The 26,674-nt window shown below is 42.4% G+C and overlaps 1 protein-coding gene across 1 annotated transcript in view; it reads left to right on the top strand.

The window, feature by feature from the left end:
- The window catches only part of GALR1 (galanin receptor 1), a 371,160-nt gene that overhangs the window by 192,712 nt on the left and 151,774 nt on the right, over window positions 1-26,674 (top strand). Inside the window, exon 2 of the mRNA XM_077492339.1 lies at window positions 22,411-22,476. Coding sequence (XP_077348465.1) covers window positions 22,411-22,476 — 66 coding nt within the window. The remainder of the gene's footprint in view (window positions 1-22,410; window positions 22,477-26,674) is intronic.

Below are 26,674 nucleotides of genomic sequence, written 5' to 3'. Positions count from 1 at the left end.
CCAGTTTTCTTTCTATCTCCTTTAGCTCATTCTGCCTTCCTTTTCATCTTCTTAAAAGTATAGTTACTGAAAATCATAAATGCAAAATGCATTTTTATTAGATGAAGATATAAGGTATAATTACGAACTGAATAGTACAGTTTTTTTTTAACCAAGTGTTCAGTGTTTTTTACTCACGCCCCAGAAGAAGCGTTTTCCTCAACAATGCAAAACATGTCGGGCAAGTTCTGTGGACTCTACATCAGCTCTTCACCATAGCACCCATATACATCAATCTATATGCTCTACTGTTGGGTGACCAGTTCTCCTGTATAGATTTTGAACTGTTGTATTTTCTGGATTGCGATGTGTATCTGATGTAGATCTTCATATGTGTGGACATATTCTTTGTGTCAAAAAATCTTTTTAATTTTTCCTATCATATACGTCTTTCTATTTTTGAATAAATTTATATATAAAGAATACTAACTTATTACTTTTCTAATTTTTTTAACCTATACTGGTGCCTTTAAAATCCCAAAGTCCCTACTTATTTTTCTTTTGTAAGTGTTCAGTTCTGTTTTAGAGGTTGCTAGGGATTCATTGAGTATTTGTGGATTGATCTCTCACCTACACTGACCATCAATATAGGGAAACCTTTTCACCAATTGGCAATAGAAGGGAGCACAAAATTGGTCACCAATGTAAGGGGGCACTACATTAACCATTATGTATATGGGAGCACTTCAATTTTAAAAGTGTTTCTCTTCTGGTAATTATGATTTTTTTAAATTGTATGATTACTATTATTTACTATTGAACAAATTATTTTGTTACTGTATATAGAGCAGCGAGATAATTTAAAAGGATCTGCACTAGCTATCAAATACTATACGTGTAGAACTACCCTTGCAGTTTCTGCTTGGTAATTTAGGTTCTATGTTCGGTACCTTGACTCCAAGAACATCCTCAGCCCCTCTGACACCTGGTTGAATGAAAGTTACTGCACGCACTTATAAGAACATGAGCATAGATACCATTAACTTGGCTATAAATTGGCACCAGAAAATAGACACAAGGAGGTCACGTGGAGAATGAACTCAATGTATTGAATGGGTTAGAATAAATGGTGGTTTGGGCATAAATGAACACACAGAAGGTAGGTTCAAATACAGTTTGAAAGGGAGTGTTCAGGCGCTTTTCAGTGGTTATTTCTAGCACTAAAACACCTGAAAACTGCCTCAGTGTGAAAGGGGTCTTAAGGGAATCTGGTTTTCATTGCACAAGGTGACTTAGAATAGAGTTCTGTACCACTAGACTTGCAGTAGCTCATGAATCAGCAATAAACAGTAAATTTAAACATTAACTGCAATGTGAATAATAATACTATAAATGGTCTAGAGTGTACTATGGGAGAATGGCTAGTATATGGTGCAATGGCCTCTGAATAGATGAACATCTGTCAGGGATGCCATATACAGGCATCCAGCATGGGTGATCAGATTGGTAGGCTGCACCATAAAGGAATAAGGAAACAGATGGATAAGTGAAATAAATGTATTTATTAAGGATAAAGACACACTAAACAACCAACACCAATAAACCATCAACAAAAAAGTGAAAAAGCACAAGAACACAGAAACCCCTAAACACACCTAACTAGCTAACTCAAATGCAAGGAACAAACAGGGATAACAGATAAAGGGGGACTGGAAACAGGTACCAGGGGGCAGGTCTCAGGGTCAGGATTCAGGATACAGGGTCCAGAACAGAAGACAGGTACAGTTCAGGCCCAGGCAGGAATCAGGCTTGCAGGGGGGATTCTGAAGCACTGATCCTTGGTGAAGGGCAGTCTTATATTGTCCAGCAGTCCCACTTTAGGTTTGGCTTGATTGTCAGTTAGTATCTCAGCTGGGAAACACCCGCTGGTGGCCTCCAGAACTACATCCTTTGGTGCTGAACGCAATAGTGCCACCAGCAGGTAAACCAAGTAATGACACCATTCCTGACAATTCCCCCCCCCCCCCCTTAAGCAGTGGCCTCCGGACGCTCCATTCTGCTCTTGGCTTGACAGTCCAAGTGGGCGTGAGAAAGCTCTGAAATGTTTCCCCACTGAGTCTGCGGACTGCTTCACTCTTGTCAGGCTAGAGTCTTTTAATGCACTGGGAGGCATGCCACCTGAGTCTGAAAATAGGACATGCACCCCACCACCACGGTCATAGAGTTTGGATTTGGAAATTAAATTTAGCAGGGCAATGGGCATGAACCCATCGGAGACAGACCACGCAGTGGAATTACAGTCAGGCTGGTCATCAAGCAGGAGAAAAACAGTGGCAAGCTGGGTATCTGGCCAGGAATCATCAGGAACCTGGCTTCAGGACTCTGTCAGACATGACATATATAGGCATCCAGTACGGGTGATCAGATCGCTAGGCTGCACCATAAAGGAATCAAGAAATAAGTGAAATAAATGTATTTGTTAAGGATAAAGACACTAAGCAACCAACATAAATAAGCCATCAACAAACAAGTGAAAAAGCACAAGAACACGGAAACCCTAAACACCTAACTAGCTAAGTAAACACAAATGCAAGGAACAAACAGAGATTACAGATAAAGTTGGACTGGAAACAAGTACCAGGGTACAGGTTTCAGGGTCAGGATTCGGCATACAGGGTCAAGGACAGAAGACAGATACAGGTCAGGCCCAGGCAGGAATCAGGCTTGCAGGGGGAATTCTGAAGCATTGAGCTTTGGTGAAGGGTATAGTCCAGCAGTCCCACATCAGGTGTGGCTTGATTGTCAGTTAGTATCTCGGCTTGGAGACACCCACTGGTGGCCACCAGAACTACACCCTTTGTTGCTGATTGCAATAGTGCCACCAGCAGTAATGACATTGTTCCTGACAAGGTCTCTATGTATCTGCTATGAAGGGACAATCTTAAGTCTTAACTCTTCAGCTGGCTGGTGTTGGTGCATGTGAGAATAGTCCCAGTTAATAAAAAAATTCTAAAGTAATACTCCCGCGCTATCACTAAGAATGAGTAAAAAAACTTGCTGTTGTAAACACTGATAGGTCGAATCCACTGTGTGGTGCTGCGCTGTTAGAGGTAATTGATGAATGTGAATGAGTGAAGTTAATAAAAATCATAAAGTGGATCAATAAAAGATATAAAACACTATCCTAGTCAGAAAAATATCTCACAAAATAAGTGAAAACTCAAAAACAAAAAGTATAGCAATCCTGAATCACAAAAAAACTGAAAAATAATCTGTGTACATTCATCATTTACCTCTAACAGCGCACCGCCACACATTGCAATTTATTTTACAGTCCCAGTCATGTCTGGCGGCAGCAATAAGACTACTAGATGGCTGTATGGTCAGTTCCAGTTCCTAAAGTGTTCAGTCTCTCTAGTAGAAGATAGTAAATCTCCACAACAGCAGCTTACCAGTCCTGGTGATATTGCAGCTCACTATCCGGTCACACACAGCAATTAGTACACTCCCTGCACCCAGGTGACTCGGTCTGTCAGGACCCCCAACTTAGCGCTCCAGATCCCACTCAGGCCAGCAATATGCAGCAGTGATGGTGTATCATGTACAACATCAATGTGTACTCTCTGATCTTCCTCATGGCAAGAAGAGGCTGTGTACAGTACAGCCTGATAAAATGCAACTCTTTCTTCTTTCACTGGCGGTCTATCTCTGGGAAATGTGGTTTAAAAATGCTTGATTACAGTACAGTCTCTCTCTTCTGAACTACAGTTCCCACAGTGTACTGCTAACTCACTCAGTCTATTGAACTCTTCCTGCTCATCAGCTCCCCCCTCTTTCTGATATAGTTGTTAACCAGTTCAGCAGCGCTGGGCAGCTGCTACAAAGAGCAACTGCATCTAGTGTTTGTCTCACTCTCAATTCTTAGCTAAGCACCTGGCTACACACATATGCCAAATTATTTATTCTGCCATTAACTTTTGAATCTACAATTTACTCATAACATTCATCTTTAGAAAGGGCTCTGTGAGAGCCGAAACTTATTTCAAAGGGTTTCTCCAGGGTAAAAGGGTTGAGAAAGGCTGTAATAGTATGCAGTTCTCTACCATGGGTGATCTGATGCGTACCAACTTAGCATTGAAAAATTATATTAAAAGAGATATGGAAGCAGCCATATCTGCCATATCTAACTTGTAGGTGCCTATCTGCCATGCTGACCACGTGGCTTCAATACTGTGGTCACTGATCTGGATCAAGCAGGCAGTTTAAAGAAACTGCAGTGAAATAAGGACTCCTGATCTGCATATTTGTACATATTTGTACAAGGTCAGTGATCCAGAAAGCACCAGAACATTCATTTAGCATGACAGCAAGGCAACTAGCGTTTTCTGAAGTAGAGGTCAGCACTGGCAGCCTATGTGCTTTGTCAGTACAGGTGTCCTTTGTAGCTGCGTATAGAGTATCTCACAAAAGTGAGTACACCGCTCACATTTTTGTAAATATTTTATCTTGTGGCAACACTTAAAGCGGAGTTCAAGCTACAAAAGGTATAGTTGCTGACTTTTAATAAACAGACACTTACCTGTTCCATGGTTCAGTGATGTGGCCGAACGGAGCGTCGCTCCTCTCCCCCTCCTCTCTGCTGGCGCCTCCATTGCCACTCTGGGCACCCAGCCATGACAGCTTTCTGCTTCAAGGCCGGGCACGCACAGCGCGAGTCGTGATGTGCTCCTGGAGTGGACAGGTGATCTCCTGGGACCTGTCATGTGTCCCAGGAGATCACCTAGAGGGAGGGGCCGCCTAAGGCGAAAGGAGGAGTAATCTTGGCGGTCCCTGGGTGGAAGGAGGCAGTGGGACAGGAAGTCCCCCTTCTGACGAAGCCCCCACTCCCCCCCGCAAAATAAACTACATGCCAAATGTGGCATGTAAGGGGGCGAGGAGTGCTTAAAGAGGAAGTTCAATTTTTTGGGTAGAACACCGCTTTAAGAAATTACACCCCTACACTGTACGCCCCTAAGTGAAAATGTCTAAATTGGGCTCAATTAGCCATTTTCCCTCATGTGACTCGTGTTAAAAGGTCTCATGTGTGAATGGGGAGCAGGTGTGTTAAATTTGGTGTTATGGCTCTCACTCTCTCATACTGGTCACTGGAAGTTTAACATGCCACCTCATGGCAAAGAACTCTCTGAGGATCTGAAAAAAATTGTTACTCTACATAAAGATGGCCTAGGCTATAAGAAGATTGCCAAGACCCTAGAAATTAGCTGAAGCACGGTGGCCAAAACCATACAGTGGTTTAACAGGACAGGTTCCACTCACAACAGGCCTCACCATGGTCGACCAAAGAAGTTGAGTACAAATACTCAGCGTCATATCCAGAGTTTGTCTTTGAGAAATAGATGTATGAGTGCTGCCAACATTGCTGCAGATGTTTAAGGGGTGGGGGGTCAGCCTGTCAGTGCTCAGACCATAAATCGCACACTGCATCAAATTGGGCTGCATGGCTGTTGTCCCAGAAGGAAGCCTCTTCTAAAGATGATGCACAAGAAAGCCTGCAAACAGTTTGCGGAAGACAAGCAGACTAAGGACATGGATTACTGGAACCATGTTCTGTGGTCTGATGAGACCAAGATAAACTTATTTGGTTCAGATGGTGTGAAGCGTGTGTGGCGGCAACCAGGTTAGGTGTAGACAAGTGTGTCTTGCCTACAGTCAAGCATGGTGGTGCCATGGCGGCACTGGGGAGCTACAGTTCATTGACAGAACCATGGATGACAACATAGTCTGTGACATACTGAAGCAGAGCATTATCCCCTCTCTTCTGAGCCTGTGCTGCTTGGCAGTATTACATGTTAACGACTTCAAACACACCTCCAAGATGACCACTGCCTTGCTAAAGAAGCTAAGGGTAAAGGTGATGGATGTCAAGGTGATGGATGTCAAGGTGATGGATGCCAAGCATGTCTCCAGACCTAAACCCTATTGAGCATCTGTGGGGCATCCTCAAATGGAAGGCGGAGGAGCGCAAGGTCTCTAACATCCACCAGCTCCGTGATGTCATCATGGAGGAGTGGAAAAGGACTCCAGTGGCAACCTGTGAAGCTCTGGTGAACTCAAGAGGATTAAGGCAGTGCTGGAAAATAATGGTGGCCACACAAAATATTGACACTTTGGGCACAATTTGGACATTTTCACAGGGGTGTACTCACTTTTGTTGCCAGCTGTTTAGACATTAATGGCTGTGTGTTGAGTTATTTTGAGGGGACAGCAAATTTACACTGTTATACAAGCTGTACACTCACTACTTTACATTGTAGAAAAGTGTAATTTCTTCAGTGTTGTCACATGAAAAGATATAATGCAATATTTACAAAAATGTGAGGGGTATACTCATTTTTGGGAGATACTGTACGTATTTGCTAAAAATTGCATATGGTGATACATCTTTCTCGTGCACTTTACCTTGCAAAATAAGGTCATGCATGTTTAACTTGTCTTTATTATTACACCTGGCATTTTGTTTTTACCAAGAATATTTACAGTATATGGTAGTTGTTGCTCTAGTTGTTTAGTGTAATCATTTGAACACAAAACATCATAGTTTTATATATTTGTTTTTTTTTCATTTACGGGAATGTGACAGGATGACTGATTTGTAGAAAGCACACTATGTTACTGAAACTCAACAAATAAATAAATGAAGGTGCCCTTCTAAAAAATGAATGCCAGATATACATTAATATTTTAGTCTCTTTAGTTATACACTTGGTCATATTGATGGAGTATATTGATGATGTTTCCTCCACATTATCAAATATTTTTGTGAACTCTATTAGTTCTGTAATTCTGAAATATAATAAATAACTTACGTCTGACAGTAGACAGCGATGTTAACTTAACAGAACACCATCTCATTGTGCTATTCCTGTAAAATGAACAGTCTGATGATGGCTATAAATAAATTACATTTTGGGTGCCAACTCAAATGAAAGAAAACTTTTCAAATCTGCAGAGAGGTTTGACATTTGGCTCATTGATATAATAATTTGTGAAGAAATGTACAAAGGGTAATAAAAAAAGAGAGGAAACGATAGCTAATCATAATGGATAAAATAGAATTGCAAACTGTTATCTGAAATGATGGGCTGCAGTATTTTTTTGCAAAGTTTTATTCCCCTGTCTGAAATCTGTAAAAAATAGATTCAACTCTTATACTCTTTGCAATACACTAATATAAATACATGTAAATATATGCTTATACTAATATTTTGTAAGAGACATTAGGGGACAATGGTCTATGTGTTTTTCTTCTATATACATATACCTTATTTATCGGCGTATAACACGCTCTGGCGTATAACACGCACCCCAAGTTTAGGAGGGAATTTAAAAGAAAAAAACTTTTAGGAGGGAAGTTTAAGGAAAAAAACTTACATTTAAATGCCCATCAATGCAGCCTTGTCAGTGTCATTTGCAGCCTTGCATTGCAGCCTTATCAGTCATTTGCAGCATTGTCAGTCATTTGCAGCCTTGCTAATCATTTGCAGCCTTCCATTGCAGCCTTGTCAGTCATTTTCAGCCTTCCATTGCAGCCTTGTCAGTCATTTGCAGCCTTGTCAGTGTATTTGCCGGCTTGCCGTTTAAAAATGGCACCGCTGAGATACAGAGCGGATGTCCTGTGTATCTCGGTGGAGCTTGGTAGCTCTCGGCCATTCTCGGCTATTTTCGGCTATTTTTGGCCACACTTGGCCGTTCTCGGCGGCTTTTTGCTTTCCAAAAGCCGCCGAGTACAGCCGAAAATAGCTGAGAATGGCCGAGTGCGGCCGAAAATAGCTGAGAATGGACGAGTGTGGCCAAAAATAGTGGAAGGCCACCGAGAACAGCATAGAAGCTTAGAAACTGTAGGGGATTGGCGTATAATATGCACCCACGATTTTCCCCTGATTTTAAGGGGGAAAAAGTGCGTGTTGTACGCCGATAAATACAGAACATTGTTTTTCAGCACACCTGTGGGGAAAGATTATTAAATTTCCAGGTGCCTTCCCTGTGGGAATCTGTATATACCCCAGACTCCCTGTGAGACAATGAAAATCACATATAGATTGAGGCTGAAGCACCAACTCTCTGAAAAGGAAGAAAGGTTACATTAAAGGAGTTGTAAAGGCAGAAGGTTTTTTATCTTATTACATTCTACGCATTAAGGTAAAAAACATTCTGTGTGTAGCAGCCTCCCCAGCACCCCCTAATTTCTTACTTGAGCCTCGTTTCCCTTCAGCGATGTCCACGATTGTCTTAGCCATCTGGGACTCTCATCCTGATTGGCTGAGACACAGCAGGGGTGCCATTGGCTCCCGCAGCTGTCAAGCAAAGTCAGTCAATCAGGGGAGAGAGGGGGCAGGGCTGGGTCGGGGCTCCATGTCTGAATGAACACACATAGCTGTGACTTGACTCAGATGACCCTATAGCAAGCTGCTTGCTGTAGGGGCACGCGACAAGAGATGGGGGGGGGGGCAGAAGCAGCGAGACTTTACAATCACTTTAAAGTAGTTGAACTAAAGCCAATTTGTATTTTTTATTTATATTTTGTAAGTTAGTAAGAGGGTTATAGCCCCCATCAGTTTTTTTGCCATCAGTGCCGCCTATTAGTGCCCATAATTGCCATCTATCAATTTTGTATGGGTACATCGTTGCATGACCGTGCAATTATCATTCAAATTGCAAGAGCGCTGAAAGCTGAAAATTGGTCTATGGTCTAGGGGGTGAAAGTGTTTGGTATTGAACAGATAAACAGTTGTCATTTGAACAGGCATCCACAAATGAATATTTCCTCTCTGTTGCTGTTACAGAAATAACTGTAAGATTATGTATCTACTACTACTATCTTTTCTGGTGGCAGTGGTCACCAGGAAAAATAGAGAGACCGAATCTCCCAGCTAGGAAGCAAATAAGAAATTTTGAGGGGCCTAAGCACTTTTAGTCTATCTAAAGCTAAAAAAAAAAAAAGTTTTTGCTTTAAAAAAACACTTTTACATGCACAATAAATTCTACCACTGTGATTACCATATTTGCCGGCATATAAGGCGACTGGGCGTATAAGACGAACCCCTAATTTTCCAGCTAAAATGTTGGTTTTGGGATATACTCGCCGTATAAGATGTATAAGACCAGCCCCTTGCAGATGGAGGGTCAGGTGCTTCAAACGAAAGCTTGGTGGATTATCGAGATGGCCGTGGAAGGAAGAGTAGTCAAGGGGTAGCCAGAACAGGCATGATTTTTTCCAAACTAGATGGTTCCAATCAGCCCATTTGGTAACATACTGTATACATACAGTATACTGCGCTGAGCCAATCACGGCGAGCAATGTATTCTATTAATGAATACAAAGCCTGCTTGGATTGGCTTTGAGAGTCAGAGAGGCACGGGCTGAGGATGTTACTACTTCTGCCAATCCGAGCTGACTCTCAAAGCTAATCCAAGCAGGCTTTGTATTCATTAATGGAATACATCAGTTGCCGTGATTGGCTCAACTCAGTATACTGTATGTAGCCGAAGCTACATATAGTACAACTGCACATCCAGTGGGCAGCATTTTATACCAGCGTATAAGACGACCCCCAATTTTTGGGCGATATTTTTAAGTATAAAATGTTGTCTTATATGCTGAAAATTACGGTACCTATTGAGGATTTCTTTGCAGTTAGTCAGGAAAAGTAAGCAGCAGCATGGGGGGTCCAGCTTGACTGCACATACATGTGAAACAATTTAAAGAATATTTTCAGTCTGGGGAATTGGGATAGAGAATGCAACCCTAGAAAACTAGAGCAGTGGGAGAGTGCAACACCAAAACACTCAAAGATTAAAAGAAGACATTAGGTAGTTGATTTACTAAAGAAGTTAAAAATGATCATACAATAAATTGTGTGACAATTCACTTCAATTATCCAGTCATTTGAAAATCAGTCCCTGTTTACTCATTTCATCTGCATGTGCCTGGATAATTAAAATAAATATTCACACAATGTATTGTGTAATTGTTCTTGACTTAACTCCTTTAGTAAATTAGTCAGCTCTAGAGCCAGGGGGTTTTAAAGGACACCATACTGTAGATGTAAATGGTATATAATTAGGTACTCAATGGGAGAAGGCATGGGCTTAAAAGTAATCCCTAGTGAAGCCACATATCTATGAAATTACAGCCTGACTACATAACTATAACTACGAACTATAGTTGTAGCCCAAACTTAAAAAATTTAAAAACCTGCCTAGGCTAAAATTTTAGAAAGGATTACTCTACTAGAGAAAAAGTAGAAATACCTGAACGTAGGACAGGTTGAGAGTTTGTTGTTCAGATATCTTCAATTAAAGTGAAGGCCTTGTGACTGTTGCTTCAGTTTGTTGGTCTTTACAGTTAGTTGGAACTGAGCTTCGCCGTTATGGCTAGTGCTGGAAAAGTGGAATTGTTGGACATAGCAAATGATGAAAATTGTACAGAAGCCTGAGCAAAGAATAAGTGCTCCTGTAATCTGTAGAACAGTTGGCAACCTGTTTAGCCTACTGCACAGTGACATCTATCAACCATGGAGCAGGATAATTCACCATGACATCTTTGACCAGAGTGGAAGTGGAAGGAAAATATGACTTTGGAGAGATCATTTTATTGACAGTTTATCACTCACCTTCTGGTACTAAATTTGTTCACATCTACCGCCCGATTAATCCATTCTCCATTCTTGGCACAGCAAGTATCATCATAATTGATATTCATGGCATTGAAGAAGGCATTGACTGTTTCCGAGGCATGATCCTAAGGTGATAAGCCAAAGAATTAGGCTTTAGGGCCATCCTGCAAGAATGACATTGTTTGTAATTCCAAGCCAGAAGAATGTGTCAAAAAAGGAGGAAAATGCAGCCTGCAAACATATTGGAAAAGGTTCTACAGTTTTTGACAAACATTACTAGCAGAACTATGTTTGGTTGATTTTTTTCCTGAAGGCATTTCTTTTTCATGGGGACACAAAATTGCAGATGTCCCACTGTGCTAAGAGTTGCTCAGGCAGTTCATTCATGATCAAGATGATGAAGAATGTCTTGAATTCAGTTTGGTAACACTCCTGTTGGGTTGTTAATACACATGAGCTTTGGGTTTGTGTTCACTGTTTACAGTTCACCAAATGTCTGGATTTGTCCTCTTGGCCCACTCACTAGAACCTCTGGATGCTACAGCTTGAAGTCATTAATTTAATGGCATTATTACTATTCTGCTAAAGATGTGATGTTGCTATTTAAAGTATTATCCCTGTGAGTCTAGGGCCATGGCAGAGCCTTGGCCAGCCGGGATAGTCCCAAATAAATCAGTGGGGAGAGCACCAAGGATAACATGAGTATCGCAAGTGAAGCTGTTTTTTTTAACTTTATACAACTTTTAGGTAAATTGCCCAAACTGAAATGGGGATTAAATTATTCTTTATAGTGATATTAAACCCTCATTTTGTAGGCACTTTAGCTGATTAATCTTTTTTCTTTTCCTGTTTCAAAGTGGCTCTTTTCTCTTGTATCATGCTATGGAGTCATCCTTTCATGCAGGGACTTGAGTTGCCCCATAGCATGAGATGGCAAGGCACTCCTCTGCTCCTCCTCTGTTTTCATTATCCCCCTCCCTTCTCCAAGCTAACAGTCTACAACTGGACACTCCAGTGTTAATTATTTCATGTGAAGACCAAAAGGAGTTAGCGGCATTGAATCCAACCATTGAAAGAGCCATTAGCTGTAAACTGCAAGTGCTGAGGAAAGAATTTCAACAAATAGCTTACTGGAAATAATATTTATTTTATTATGCTCAATGGGGTGGCTTTACAAAAGGCAAATAGGATGTGCACTTTGCAAGTGCAGTTGCACACATATTCCCCAGGGCTTAGTAAATGTGGTAAAGCTCTGCTGATTTCCATCACCCAATCATGTGCAAGCAATAAGTGTAAGGCTGTATTTGTAGGAGGAGGCAGGCTGTATAAAGCCTGTCCTCCTCTGCCTCCCCCCTGGTGGTCGTAGGCTCTCGTGTGAGCCGTCACGTCATTTCTGCTTTAGGACAGGTCACGTTGTCACTTCCTGTTCCGGCTACAGAGCAGCAGCGTGGTCGGCTGTAGGATCTCTCCGGTTCGCTCTCCCGGGGGTCGCGGTTTGGATAGGCGTGGGCAGGTGGCATCTACGGAGGACCCGCATCGGATGCCACCCGTCCCGCTCAGTTACCGACCCAGGCTCGGGGGGGGTCAGTCTGTTTCGAGTACAAATATAATACAGCTGCAAGCAGTTCTGTGCTCAGTCCCCCAGCACAGGTCAGGGAACATCATGTACTTGTCTAGACTGTCAGCTCCTGGGCTCAGTGCAGTTGCTTTCCAGTAACACCATCCTACAGTTATTATTGTTCTTTTCTTCATAATTAACATACATTCTGCCAATTCCTTATTTTTTACTTGAGCTAAGAGAATCTATTTATAACTAAAGACAGTTCAGTTTGGGGTTTATGGACTCTGACATGGGCGATTTTCTGCTCAGATCGGGGGAGGGGGCGTCCTGGGGGTTATTTTTCAGGCTTTTCTGCCCTCATCCTACTCCCCAGCAGGGCTGTACAATGTACAGATCAGGGTGCTTATTTAAAAAAAAAAAAAATACATTAGATGATTTACTAAGTTATTTCCTAAACTGCATTAAGATGTGTTTGTATGTGCCCAGAATTCAGCCTGTTTGCAGGGGGGCATGGCCGCTCGGGGAGGGGGGACATCCTGGGGGTTACTTTTTAAAAAAAAATGTTAAGCGTGCTGTAAGGCTGCGGATTGGGGTGTCCGTGGCAGTTCACTTAGCAGACAGGGCCTGCAGTGTGCTGCCTTTTCACCTGCATGGGGCCATGCTGCTTGTGTCCTGTTACCACATGCTATGCACACATTATAAGTATGGGGTTTCAGGGATTAATTCAGGCTGCTGAGATAATATGACACTTGATCATTGCCTGTCCGCTCATTATTTTGTGGGGGTCCTTGGGGGCTGCATGGTTTAGTACATTTCTCATGCAATTTATGTTCTCATGCAATTTACGTTCTCATACAATTTACGGTTTCTCATGCAATGTACGGTTTCTCGTGCAATTACAAACTCCCGGAATTTACATTCTCATGCAATTTGTGTTTTTTATGCAATTTATGTTCCCATGCAATTTACATTCCCATGCAATTTACATTCTCATGCAATTTACGTTCTCATGCAATTTTACGGTTTCTCATGCAATTACGTTATCACGGAATTTACATTCTCATGCAATTTACGGATTGGGGTGTCCATGGCAGACAGGGCCTGCAGTGTGCTGCCTTTTCACCTTCATGGGGCCCTGCTGCTTGTGTCCTGTTACTACGTGCTACGCACGCATGATAAGTATGGAGTTTTCAGGGGTTAATTCAGGCTGCGGAGATGACATGACACTTGCTCGTCACCTGTCATCTCATTATTCTGTGTGGGTCCTTGGGGGCTGCATGGTTTAGTACATTTCTCATGCAATTTATGTTTCTCATGCACTTTCAGGGCGTATCGAGCTGAGTCTCAGCATTTCATGTTGTTGGAAGACCTTGATAGGCCTTTCTTTTCTACGCACTCTATTTAACCATCCTCAGGGATCCAGAAGTGTAGCCCTCCTGCTGTGCTCAGCAGACTTCTCATCGTGAGTCATATTTTTGTGACATATCTGACATGCTCTCTAGGTCTCCTTTGGCATTGTTAACCAGCTTTGCGCTCAGGCAGCGCTATATCTGGCCTATTATGGTCCTTGAGGACAGGGGAGTTGCACTTCTGGCCCAGGGTCTCGCATACTTTTGGCCAATCAACTGGTTCGTCACCCCAGCCTTTTCGGTTACATCTGCATGCTCGCAAGATGCAGCAATCGGGAGGCGGCACTGTCATCAAGTTCTTGGAGCCAGGCAAGGCATGGTGCCTGGTGTTGGTTTAAAACCAGCTCGTCAGTGCACGATCTGACAAACCCATGGGATGGTCCTCGGTTCCCTTTTCCTGTCTCCGCAGCTCAATGCATACTTGAGCCAAACAGGGTCCAGACCCTAAGCATTCTTTGGCTATTCATTCAGGACAGGAGCAGCTTCTGTGACTTTGCGCCAGGGGGTCCCGCCTATTATTATTTGAAATTTGGGTAGGTGGATGTTGTCTTGTTTCTCTGGGTATGTCCCAGAGCCACTTTTTGAGATGTCATAAGCGTTGTCTATTTGGCAGATTGAACGTTAATTCAGTGTGCTTTAAATCTGTTTGTTAAGCTTTCATCCTACTGTGTTTATTTTTTGCCCCCTTTTAGGCATACTGACCACGTGACGTCAGCACACCCCAGGTCAATGTTCTCTGTTGCTCTTTTGTTCCTTTCCTATACTGTCCACAGATTCACTCAGAGTACAAGTGTAAGGCTGATCGCAGGTCAGCCTGTATCTGTAGGAGGAATCAGGCTGCATAAAGCCTGCCCTCCTTTGCCTCCTCCCTGGTGGCCGTAGGCTCTCCTGTCCCACCCACCCATTCCCCTTTTCTTTTCCTTTTCATTTCATTTCATTTCACACATGGGTATGCTCCCTTTTAGGCATACTGACCACGTGACCCCGGCACACCCCAGGTCAATGTCCTCTGTTGCTCTTTTGTGACTTTCCTATACTATCCACAGATTGACTCCAAGTACAATGCTGTTTTTTTTTTTACATTTTTCCTTGCACCTGATATGTTTTACAAAGTGAAGCTTTACCACATTTACTAATGTAGCCCTACACCCGGAGGAACTGCTTAAGTATAATTGGTCCTATACTATGCCTCTCAACCCCAAGAATAGTCTCAGCCCCTCTGGCACACCTGCCATGAATGTTAATGCGACAACACCAATGAAAGATACACTTTATAATAAAACACAGAAATTGTATTTACTATGAATTTTCTCTGAATAGTAACAACAGTGGCGGTATATCTCTGAACAATAAGCAAGTATCTCTTAAGTAAATTAACTGTATAGCGATGACTGAGGATCAAGAGCAATATACAATTCAACTCAATTTTACTGTCAGGCTGCTTTCAGGAGATTCCTGAATGGTGAATAACCCCAAGAGCAGAGGTTCCATGCACACTGGACTTAAAAAATGTAGATTCTACAGGCATTTGATGTTTTTTTCACCTGCCTCTAGAAGCACTTCTATTGTGTTTTATGTGCCTTTGCACATTATGACTACTACAAGCGTTTTCTGTCAGGGACGTTCAGAGGCAGGAAAAAACCCCTTCCCTATCGTGTTTTCTGGAGAAGTTTAGAAGCTGTAAAAATGTCAGTCTCGACTAAACTCCTCTTATCTCTCCTGAACATCAAGTTTTGTAAAAAAAAAAAAAAAAGGTGTGTTATCACATAATTTCCTGGCTTTTGAGGAGGAGCGTGTAGTGCAACAAATGCCAATAAACGAAATGCTCTTAAACTCTCATAGACTTGCCTAAACTTAGTACAATATGCTTTCAATTTGCGTATTTTATGCCACGTTTTTAGCTAAAAACTTTGACTTTTTTCTGCTCCTAGTGTGCGTGGAGCCTTAATAACAACAGATCACAAATGGCAAACTTTATACTGGATCAGTTTCCTCTCTCGACTTAGATTTGGCTCTATGATTCCAGGCAGGAGGAGAGCAGAGGAATGACCCTCACTTATGTCAGACCCCTCTCTTCTGTCCCCCGCCACCACAGGCCCACAAAACTATAAACACTGCATTTAGTTTAGTGGTCAATGGCTTAACTCCCAAGACAGACTACCCTTGTTATGCATCACATACACTGAGCTCTGGGTATGTGTGCGTGTCCTTATGGTGGCAATAACTTCAGTCCCTTTTGAAAAAGACTTTGGCTAGCCACTTTAGTTGGTGCACTTTGAACTCCTATTGGGTATAGAGTAAAGGGAGTATGCCGGCAGTGTGTGGATAAGAAGACAGACGCTGTGATTGCTTAACAGGGTAACCGTGTGATCCAGGTTTGGGCAAGTGTGGGCAAAGTGAACAATGCTGTCTGCATGCAGTGTCATTGTTTCCTGCAAATGGGCAAGTGCCCCACTCACCAATCCTGCGATCAAGGCCCAAACGACACATCCTGGAACAGGCAAACTCTTCAGGTATCTCAAAAAAGACCAAGAAAAGATCTAAGAAAAATTCCAAGCTCTGCTTACTGACCAGCCTGCGACCAACCAAATTAACCTGTTTAAGAGTATGCATCAAAAACATGGGTTTAGCATGCACACATTTGTAAAATACATAAGTAAGCTACAGGTCCCACCAGGGCACCCCGTTACCTGTAGTCCTACCTCTAACTTTTAAGAGGCTCTACAGTAGAAGCACATGCATTCTGATGGATAGATACAGGGCAGATGGATTGGAGGGATCCCACCCCTCAAAGGCACAGGGGCACACTGAGCACCCAGCACATAGCACAATGGCCGCAAAGATGTCAGTGCTTGCCTGACCAATATATCAACAGTACAAAAAGGTTAGCCACTGCCCCCACCTACAGTGAGGGAAAAAGGTATTGGATACCCTGCAGATTTTGTATGTTTGCCCACTGACAAAGAAATTATCATTCTATAATTTTAACGGTAAGTTTATTCTAACAGTGAGAGACATGGTAACAAAAATATCCAGAAAAATGTATTGCAAAAAAGTTATAAATTTATTTGCATTTTAATGAGTGAAATAAGTATTTGGCCCCTTTGCAAAACATGACTTAGTACTTGGTGGCAAAACCCTTATTGGCAACCACAGAGGTCAGACATTTCTTGTATTTGGCCACCAGATTTGCACAAATCTAAGGAGGGATTTTGTCCCACTCCTCTTTGCAAATCCTCTTTGCGAATCCCAGCGGTAGCCGGAGGGAGATGCGGGTCCACAGAGCAACCGCTACACTAAGCTCTGGGGAAATTTAGTGCAACCATACAGCCTATTTGCTTTTAGTAAATCCACCCCAAAGTGTTAAGCTAAAAAGTATTTTTTGTCATTTCCATGTTACATTTAACCACTTACAGACCGGACCATTTTGCTGGTCAAAGACCAGACCACTTTTTGCGATTCGGCACTGCATTGCTTTAAATGACAATTGCGCGGTCGTGCGACGTGGCTCCCAAACAAAATTGACGTCCTTTTTTTCCCACAAATAGAGCTTTCTTTTGGTGGTATTTGATCACTCCTGCGGTTTTTATTTTTTGCGCTATAAACAAAAATAGAGCGGCAATTTAGAAAAAAAAACGCATTATTTTTTACTTTTTGTTATAATAAATATCCCCCAAAAATATATATATATATAAAAAATTTCCCTCAGTTTAGGGTGATACATATTCTTCTACATATTTTTGGTTAAAAAAATCACAATAAGCGATTATTGATTGGTTTGCGCAAAAGTTATAGCGTTTACAAAATAGGGGATAGTTTTATGGCATTTTTATTAATAATTTTTTTTTTACTAGTAATGGCGGCGATTAGCGATTTTTATTGTGACTGCGACATTATGGCGGACACATCGGACATTTTTGACACTTTTTTGGGACCATTGTCATTTATACAGCAATCACTGCTATATAAATGCAGTGATTCCTGTGTAAATGACACTGGCAGTGAAGGGGTTAACCAGTGGGTAGCAGTGTAGGGGTTAAGTGTTCCTAGGGGTGTGTTGCTAACTGTGGGGGGCTGGGCTTTCATTTTGTGAACACTGATCTCTGCTTCAATCACATGGAGCAGAGATCAGCGTCACTAGTTGCTAGGCAAAATGCAGAAATGCTGTTTAAAATGGCATTTCTCCATTCAGCCGCCCTGTGAGACGATCGCGGGTATTCCTGCAGCGATAAAGTCCGCAGGACCCGTAACCAGACTCATGGGGGTCCCGATCAGCACGCAAGCGCGCCACCGGCGGCACACTCACGATGGCAGGCAGCATTGAAGATTGGACGTACCTGTACGCCAATATGCACCATCGGTGTGCACTGGTCGGGAACTGGTTAAACTCAAACATACCAGGTGATAAAATTATGTGTGTAGAGCTGCAATAAATGAGACCACAAAGGAAAGAAATATAGTTTAGGCATATGTGAAAATGACAGTTTATTATAATATTATTATTAGGATTATAGTCATTTGACTGCATTAATAGAAAAATTAGGCCTTAATAGTTCCATTAGTTGTTAGTTGACTATTAATAATTAGCCTTTAATCTACTTATTATTGCAGCAGCCAATTGTTTCTATAGTACCAAGAGTAAAACATTATTTGAAAGCTTACAGAACTACATCCATTATTCTATATTAAGACATATCGGAGGTTATTTACGAAAGGCGAAACCACTTTGGACTGCAAGTGCACTTGGAAGTGCAGTCACTCTAAATCTAAGGGGTCGATCTGAAATGAGTGGAACCTCTGCTGATTTTATCATTCAATCATGTGCAAGCTAAAATGGTGTTTTTTATTTTCCATGCATGTCCCCCTCTGATCTACAGCGACTTTATTTCCAAATGCACTTTCAGTGCAAAGTGGATTTGCCTTTAGTAAATAACCTCCATATTATCTATAACACTTTATTTAATGAAAATAGATAAAAAAAATTAATGAGTATTGTGTAATGTACTAATACATTTTGGACTGGAATGCTTTTGTAAAGCAAGCTTTTAATAAGTCAAGACTTAATAGACCATTGTAGCTATCCAGGAAATGCAGGGTAAAGTGATTGTAAAGTCTTGTTTTTTTTTGTTTTTTTTAAATAAAAAAACATTATATTTACCTTCTCTGTGCAGTGGTTTTTGCACAGGGCAGCCTCGATCCTCCTGTCGAATGCCACCACAGCAAGCAGTTTACTATGGGGGCACCTGACCCTATAGCTCTGTGTGTCGTTTCAGATACATAGCTGCAGTTTGGTTCCTCCCCTCTCTCTCCTGATTGGTTAACTGACTTTGACGGCAGCGGGAGGCAATGGCGTGTCTCAGCCAATGAGGAGGGACTCATGGACATCGCTGGACAGAAATGGGGCTCAGGTAAGTTTTACGGGGGGGGGGGGGTTGGGCCAGAAGGGCTGCTGCACATAGAAGGCTTTTTATCCTAATGTATAGAATGCATTAAGATAAAAAAAAACCTTCTGCCTTTACAATCCCTTTACATTTCATTAATTTCTAATGCTAGTTGTATTTGTTGAAGTTCTTATTTATCTCTTAGGGCACCGATCCCCAAACTTTTGGCACTGGGGACCGGCTGCTTGGAAGACAATTGCGTAAGTGATTTTTCATGGGCAATTTGTCAGGACAATGGCTGGTGTTAGCATTTCAGTCATCCCAGCACCATGGTTGATATGGTGTTAGGGTGATTGAAGCGCATTCTTTCTATTATTACATTGTAAAATGAAATAGTTCAACTCACCATAATGCTAAATCAGTGGTATTCCTGAGCGTGTCAATTGACACTGTTGCCTGCCACCAGATGTGGATTGTCACTTGCCATGTCGCCTGCCAACAGATGTGGATTGTCACTTGTCTCGTCACCTGCCACCAGATGTGGATTATCGCTTACCACGTTGCCTGCCACCATATGCAGCTTGTCACTTGCCATGCCGCCTGCCACCAGATGCAGATTGTCACTTGCCATGTCTCCTGCCACCAGAAGAAGCTTGTCGCGTTTCCTGCCACCAAATGTGGATTGTCACTTGCCACGTTGCCTGCCACCACATGTAGCTTGTCACTTTCCACGTTGCCTGCCACCACATGTAGCTTGTCACCTGCCATGCCGCCTGCGAGCAAATGCATATTGGCACTTGCCACACCACCTGCCACCAGATGCAGATTGTCACTTGCCATGCCGCCTGCCACCAGATGCAGATTGTCACTTGCCATGTCGCCTGCCACCAGATGCAGATTGTCACTGGCCATGTCGTCATCCACCAGATGCGGTTTGTCGCTTGCCATGCTGCCTGCCAAAAGATGCAGATTCTCATTTAACACGTCGCTTGTCATCAGATGCAGATTGTCACTTGCCACATCATCTGCCCCCAGAGGTGGATTGTCACTTGCTACATCGCCTGCCACCAGAGGTTAATTATCACTTGCCACATCAGCTGCCAGTGCCACTAGATGTGGATTTTCACTTGCCACGTCCCCTACCAATGCCACCAGATGTGGATAATCACTGCACTGGTGGCAGCACTGGTCCATTTAGCACAGAGGCAGGCCATGGTCGGTTCTAAGTGAGGACAGGAGAGTGGGAATGCGAGGCAGGCGGTGAGCTTCTCACATCCGCTTCTCACATCCGCCCACCTGCTTCACTTATTCACCCACCTTGCTCATCCACCTGGCTGCCTGGCTCTCATTTGCCTGCCTGCCTGACTCTCATCTGCCTGCCCGCCTGTCTCTCTCATCTGCCTGCCTGTCTGGCTCTCTCATCTGCCTGCCTGTCTGGCTCTCCCATGCTGCCCACCCCCCATTGCACCCGTGGCCCGGCTGCAAAGAGGCTACAGCTCAGTAGTGGGCCACGGCTCGGTGGTTGGAGACCCCTGCCTTAAAGAATGGCTGACTGGTGTTATCTTAAACAATGTATTCACATATGTGGGTGACTAAATACTCTTTCAGCTCTGGTAATCAATAGAGATGGGCCAAACACCCTGTTTCTGCCCTGAACAGCAAACTCTATTGAAGTCTTTGGGAGCTGAATATGAGAAATCAAAAGTACACATTTCGGAAGGCTTGTGTGCAAGTAATTGGCCATAAAAGGGGTATGGGGGTCTGGGTATTGCCCTGGGGGACATGTATCAATGCAAATATTTTTTTTTAAAGTATTGTTTTTTCAGGAGCAGTGATTTTAATGATGCTTAAAATGAAACAATAAAAATGAAAAATTCCTTTAAATATAGTGCTTGGGGGGGTCCCCTTATTTGAGCATGCAGCCGCCTGGCAGGTCAGGAAAGGTGGGGGGACAAACGAGCGCCCCCCCTCCTGAACCATAACAGGCCACATGCCCTTAACATGGGGGTGCTTTGGTTATGATGGTTGCGGGCAGAGGGCTCATCAGAATCTCATCAGAAACCCCCTTTAGCAAGCAGGTCCCCAGATCCCGCCCCCCATGTGTTTGAGTATGGGTAGGTACCCCTACCAATTCACCCAAAAAGGGTAAAAAAAAGTAATAAAAACACAAAGACCATTTCTGACAATTCCCTTTTCTAAAAATAAAAAAACAGTGTCCACCAATCTAAATCCATCATCAATCATGAATGATACCCGCTGCACTGACAACCCAAAAAAGAAAAAATAAGGCTCTGCCTGCCGTGAAGGCAAACCGCTGAATTGCTGGCCTGCCGTCTGACAGTCCTTATATAACTAAGAGCGGGCCACCTGACAATATCACTAGGTGGCACCGCCCCTTGTGACATCATCAACCCAGCATGCACCAGTTGGTGATGTCACAAGGGGGACTGTGCCACCAGGTGACATCACCGGGTGGCCCCGCCCTTACCTATATAAGAACTGGCAAACGGCAAGCTAGCCATTTGGTGGTTTGCGTTCACACCTGGCGGAGCGATTTTTTTCTTTTTCGGAGAAGTGGTGCAGTGGGCATCGATGTTGGCAATGTATTTACATAGGGGACATTTTTTTTTTTTATTAAATTTTTTTATTTTAAATGAGTTGTCAAAAACTGTCTCTGTGTTTTTATTACCTTATGCCATTTCACGTGGGGGGGGGGGGAGCAGGATCTGGGTGCCCACACAACAACAGCCCAGGGTTGTGGGGAAGAGACCCTTTTCCCCATAAACAAGGGAACAGGGTGGGGGAGCAGAACCCCCCTTCCCCAAAGCACCTCCCCCATGTTAGGGGCATGTGGCCTGGTATGGTATGGTTTCCTGGCCTGTCAGGCTGCATGCTTGGATAAGGGTCTGGTATGGATTGGGGTGACCCGACGCTGTTTTTTTTTACTATTTTTACCAGTAAAAAATGTTTTTTCAGCTGTCAGCGAGGAAGTCCATTGACAGCTGATGACTCATTGGTTGTTAAGGACGCAGCAGCCGGATTCTCAAACTTGCTCCTTAACAACCAGCTTTTACTGCGCCCTTATTGAGCAAAGCCTTGCCCAATTAGGGCACAGAAGGCACTGTGCAGCGTGCAGTGCAGTGCAGGGCATTCGGCGTGTGCTTGCAAATTCGGGTGTTCCCCAAACAGGGCAAACAGCATATGTTTGGCTCAAACTCCTGCTCGGCCAGACCATTCACCCAACACTAGTTATTAATGTCTGTAAGTATTTATAACTCAAGGAGCCAAGCAAACTGAGTATACAATTAAACATTTGGTATGGTTGAACATGGCTGATGAAAGCTGGGATAGTAGTTATTACTCACTCACTATAAATGATACATATTTTGTTCTTATTCTTACAGATTCTTAACCATTTGCACAAGAAGTTAAGAAACATGTCCAAGAAATCTGAAGCTTCAAAGAAAAGGGTAATTTATTTTTAATATGAACACATTTTGTAAATATTTACATGCATAATTGTAGTTCCTCGTTGATCAGATGCCATTATCAAGGGTATAATTACAGCTATAGCAGCACCGGTGGATGTATGGGGCCCAGTCCATGTTTGAAAAGGGATTGTATGAATGTTACTTACACAATTCATAATTTTCAGCCTCTTAGTGAAATATTGCTTTGATTGCTGGTCTAGGGATTGAGAGGCACAGACTACTTTTCAGAACATTGATCTACACTGCACAGGTCTTGTACACCAGAGGTCTGATTTGGAGGAAAATAAGTCCTCAGGTAGCCCTGTCTGCACCTGTGAGTGATGAAGTAACCAAATAAGAAAGGTGGCTAAAGCTTGCAACTGTTTAATTACAGTGGTCAAAAGTTTTAAGGAAAAAATAGGAGCCCTAAAGAGGCCGACCATCAATGTTAAAGGACTGCATAATGGGTCAACTATCACTTGAAGGAGCCCCATCAAACCATTGCTATGGCTTTTTTTCTCACCTACTAAAGACTGCTTTTTTGCTTCTGATGTTACATATTTTAATTTATGTTGTGTACTTGCTCAAAGGAGGTATTTCTTTTGCTTAGACTTAGCTATATTGCATTATATTGAAGTTCAGTTGAATGTATTTCAGCTGCACAACACCTGAAATGCTTTATTAGTCACCAAGGAAAAGGTTAAAGTAAAAAATGTTGACTGTAAGAAAGTTTTAGCTGTAAGCAGGTGAAAGACCATAGTTTTGATTCTTTATATAAAGTAGTACTATTATTGTCAGAAGTAAAAAGAAGAAGTAGAGGTTAACAAGTTTATTGACTTACTATATTGTTCACCATAGCAACAATGTTGTGAGAAAAAAAGACCTTTAATTTTTTCAAAATAAGTCCAATGTTCAGTACACTCAGCTTGCAAACAGCCATAAATGTAAAAAATAAATTCTAAACAACTGCAACTTTTAGTACAAAAAAGGGAGAGGGGATTTTGGGACTTTGAATGAGGCACATATGTGGTATGTCTCCATCCCTGATTCGAAAAATAAAATAGGAAGGTTAGGACTTTGAATGAGGCCATGAACACAGTGGAGGTGACTTGAATGAACATGACATGACATGAAGCACTTAAATGGAGTCAGTGCAATGAGGTGTAGCAGGTATAGAGCCAAGGCCAAAAAAGATTGTCTGTCCCGGGAGCTGAGGTATTGTGGGGCTGCGTGCTGACGGGGCGCATACACCGAACCCTCCCTGAACAAAAGGACCCAGGTTGCTGGTATCCATGGTAAAACAAGGTACTATGCCAGCAGTGACTAAATAGCGTAAAGGGATGCATAATCAGTTTATCATTATATGTTGATAGGATGAAAAAGAAAAAGCGGTATCTATCTAATGGAAATGGTAAAAATCGTGAGTCTGTGCAATGGAAAAAATGAAATAAAAGTATAAATACATCCAGAACACCATGGAATGGGGTGTGGAGAGAAGTCAAAGGACCACAGAGACAATCCCGATTTCACCAATTCCGCTGAATTGCGAATACGCATTAGCCGTTTTGCTGTATTGTGCCCAGGGATGCGCCGGAGTGCCGCTCTACCGCGCATGTGCATAGGAAAGCCGTGATATTGGCGAGGCTGGTGGTTCTTCTTCCCTAACACATGGTTTTACATTTTTTTTATATTTTTATTCCCTCTGCAAGAGCTGCTGGAATGTTACATGTAAATATATGAAATTATTGAATGTGTAATCTATCAATTGAGACCACTACATGGCGCCAAGTTGATATATATTTGATGTACCTTTGATGCCCATATTGCATACGCACATACATACTGTATGTGTTTGTGAATATTCATGAAATTATATTTATTACAATCTTGTTTCTATATGTGGTTTCTGTCATTGACATGTTTTATGCATCTCACTATGATCAATAAATGTGTACTTTCATTCAAGTCACCTCTACGTTGTTCATGACCTCATTCAAAGTTCCAACCTTCCCATTTTATTTTTCGCAACTTTTAGTACACAACCAAAAAAAATAAAAAATTGATTGGTTAAAAGAAAATTAGTGGGTGAGTGGATGTGATTGTAACTTGTAACTTGTAAATTGTAAGTGTTATTACTGTGTGCCCATGTTTTAATATAGTGCCAATGTATTTCACCTCTGCTGACTGCTGTCTGGCTTTTGCAGAAGGGGAACATTAGAGATTAGGGAGAGAGTTGCCTTTCCCAAAGATGTATTTCCCTTATGGTGGAGATTTGGGGCACTTATCCATGAACTTTGCAGAAAAATGAGTCCACTAGATTTGTAGACTCACTTGCACAAATTAATTGACTTATACCTAGTAAGCGATGATTTATATTCGGAATATTCCAAGGTTTTAAATGTCATGCCCTTATGTTTAGTCTTAGGACTAATTCTTGTAAAAATAGAGAATTACAGTATGTACCATTTCTTTGTTGCCTTCATTTTTTGATAACGTTAGCTTTCATGTTGACCTTTTGGATTCTATATTTTTTGTGTTGCTTGATTGTTCTATGGCAGAAATTTAAGTATTATGGGCAAAGACAGCTAACGTTTTCCAAAGGAGGTAAGCAATGATAACTAGCATGCTCACTGCACATTCACAGTACAAAAACCAAACTGTAGAAGACAGTTATCAGCCCGCGCTAAAGATCAGTAGACAGTGGGACTGGCTTTTGATGTAATCATTATGACAGTTGTCACATGACTGCCAATCCTTCCTGCCCCTGGCTGTTTGAACTGTTTTAAAGGGAAGCCAGGCTAGGTGGGAAGGGGATAACGTTTCTACAGTACAAAACAATGAGATAAATAAGAAGGCCAGTATGGTGGCTTGATTTTATGGGAGGAGCCCACATGAGGAGCCCACTTGCACATGCTCTTTGTCGGTTCAGTGCGTGATACTACACATCACTGGGCCAACTCTTTCCAGCTCACCTCATGTTCGTGAGCATTTGACCACAAGTCCATTGCAGCTTCTCATTTCTTGGTAGTTTTCGAACCTTTTCGCATCCTGTGCAGTCTTATGATTCCTTATGCTTCCTATCCCGCATATCTTTCGTAAAAAATCTGCCTCAGAGCTGTTGTCACTCATGTCCCGACATCATTCGGCACAGGTGTAGTACATTTTTAAGTTCCTTTTGCCAAACATACTATTCGTTTGTAAATCCGAGCCTCCGATCCGCTGTCGGTCGTTGTCAGATATCACTCACCATAGGATTCACTGGAATCACTGTCCATGGGGTTGTTGTCTCATCCATTTGGAGATGAGCGTGCATTGTTTGTAAGGGTTCTGTGGCTGATTGAAGTGGTAATTAGCCCCATCTGGTGCCTTGTCTGCACTTGATTGGCCTGGGGGGCTGGGTGGTTGGTAGGTGTTTCAGAGCAAGGCGTGGCATACACTTTGCAACCAATTAGTTTCAGATTCATTTAATACTCCATACTACCGATTCATATCAGATTCATGTCATATATTTTACAACCGATTCGTATCAGAGTAATTTCTCTTTACAACCAATTTGTATCAGATTATCAGATACATTGCATACTTTCTACTGTTGCCATTCATTGTTTCCCCCATGCCCTGTGTTTTAGTTCCCGCAGCAGAACTTTTGAATAATTTGTACACGGTTCTTCTCTCATTTATTTTCCAAACCAAAATTATTTTCTGCACGTCGCGACACCACACTCTTTGGCTGTGTTGCACACCTGCTCGGTCACTGTTGCGGGTAGGATTTTGTGTTTTGTCATGTCAAAATTCGTGGCCACTTGCGGTGTCGCCCATACCATGTGTTCAATTCCTGCAGTGAAACTTACAAATTATTCCTACGCACTTCTTGCGTTCTATTTTCTACACCAAACCTTGTTGTTTTTTCTCATGCATGGCATCATGCCACACCTTCCCTATATGTTGCCCTCCAGACACAGTCTACCACAAACTCACTCGCATGGCCCACTGCGCAAGTACATTTTTTTTACCACATTCTTTATGTCCTATCAATACGTTGTCTCCCATATCAATCGTTAGTTCTCCCTACGGAACCTACGAATCAAACAGACGTTGTTCTTATCCCTTATACTGCTTGCTTAAGGGTACGTTAAGCTGGCAAACAAACCAGATATTTCTATCTTTTTCTCAGTAACCCAATTTTCATTCGTTGAGA

This window comes from Lithobates pipiens, unplaced genomic scaffold (genome assembly GCF_037356315.1).
Source record: "Lithobates pipiens isolate NorthernLeopardFrog02 unplaced genomic scaffold, aLitPip1_a1.2 Scaffold_19, whole genome shotgun sequence".
Classification (NCBI taxonomy): Eukaryota; Metazoa; Chordata; class Amphibia; order Anura; family Ranidae; genus Lithobates; species Lithobates pipiens.
The sequence above is the reverse complement of the archived record's forward strand: the minus strand, read 5'-3'. Positions and strand labels throughout refer to the sequence as shown.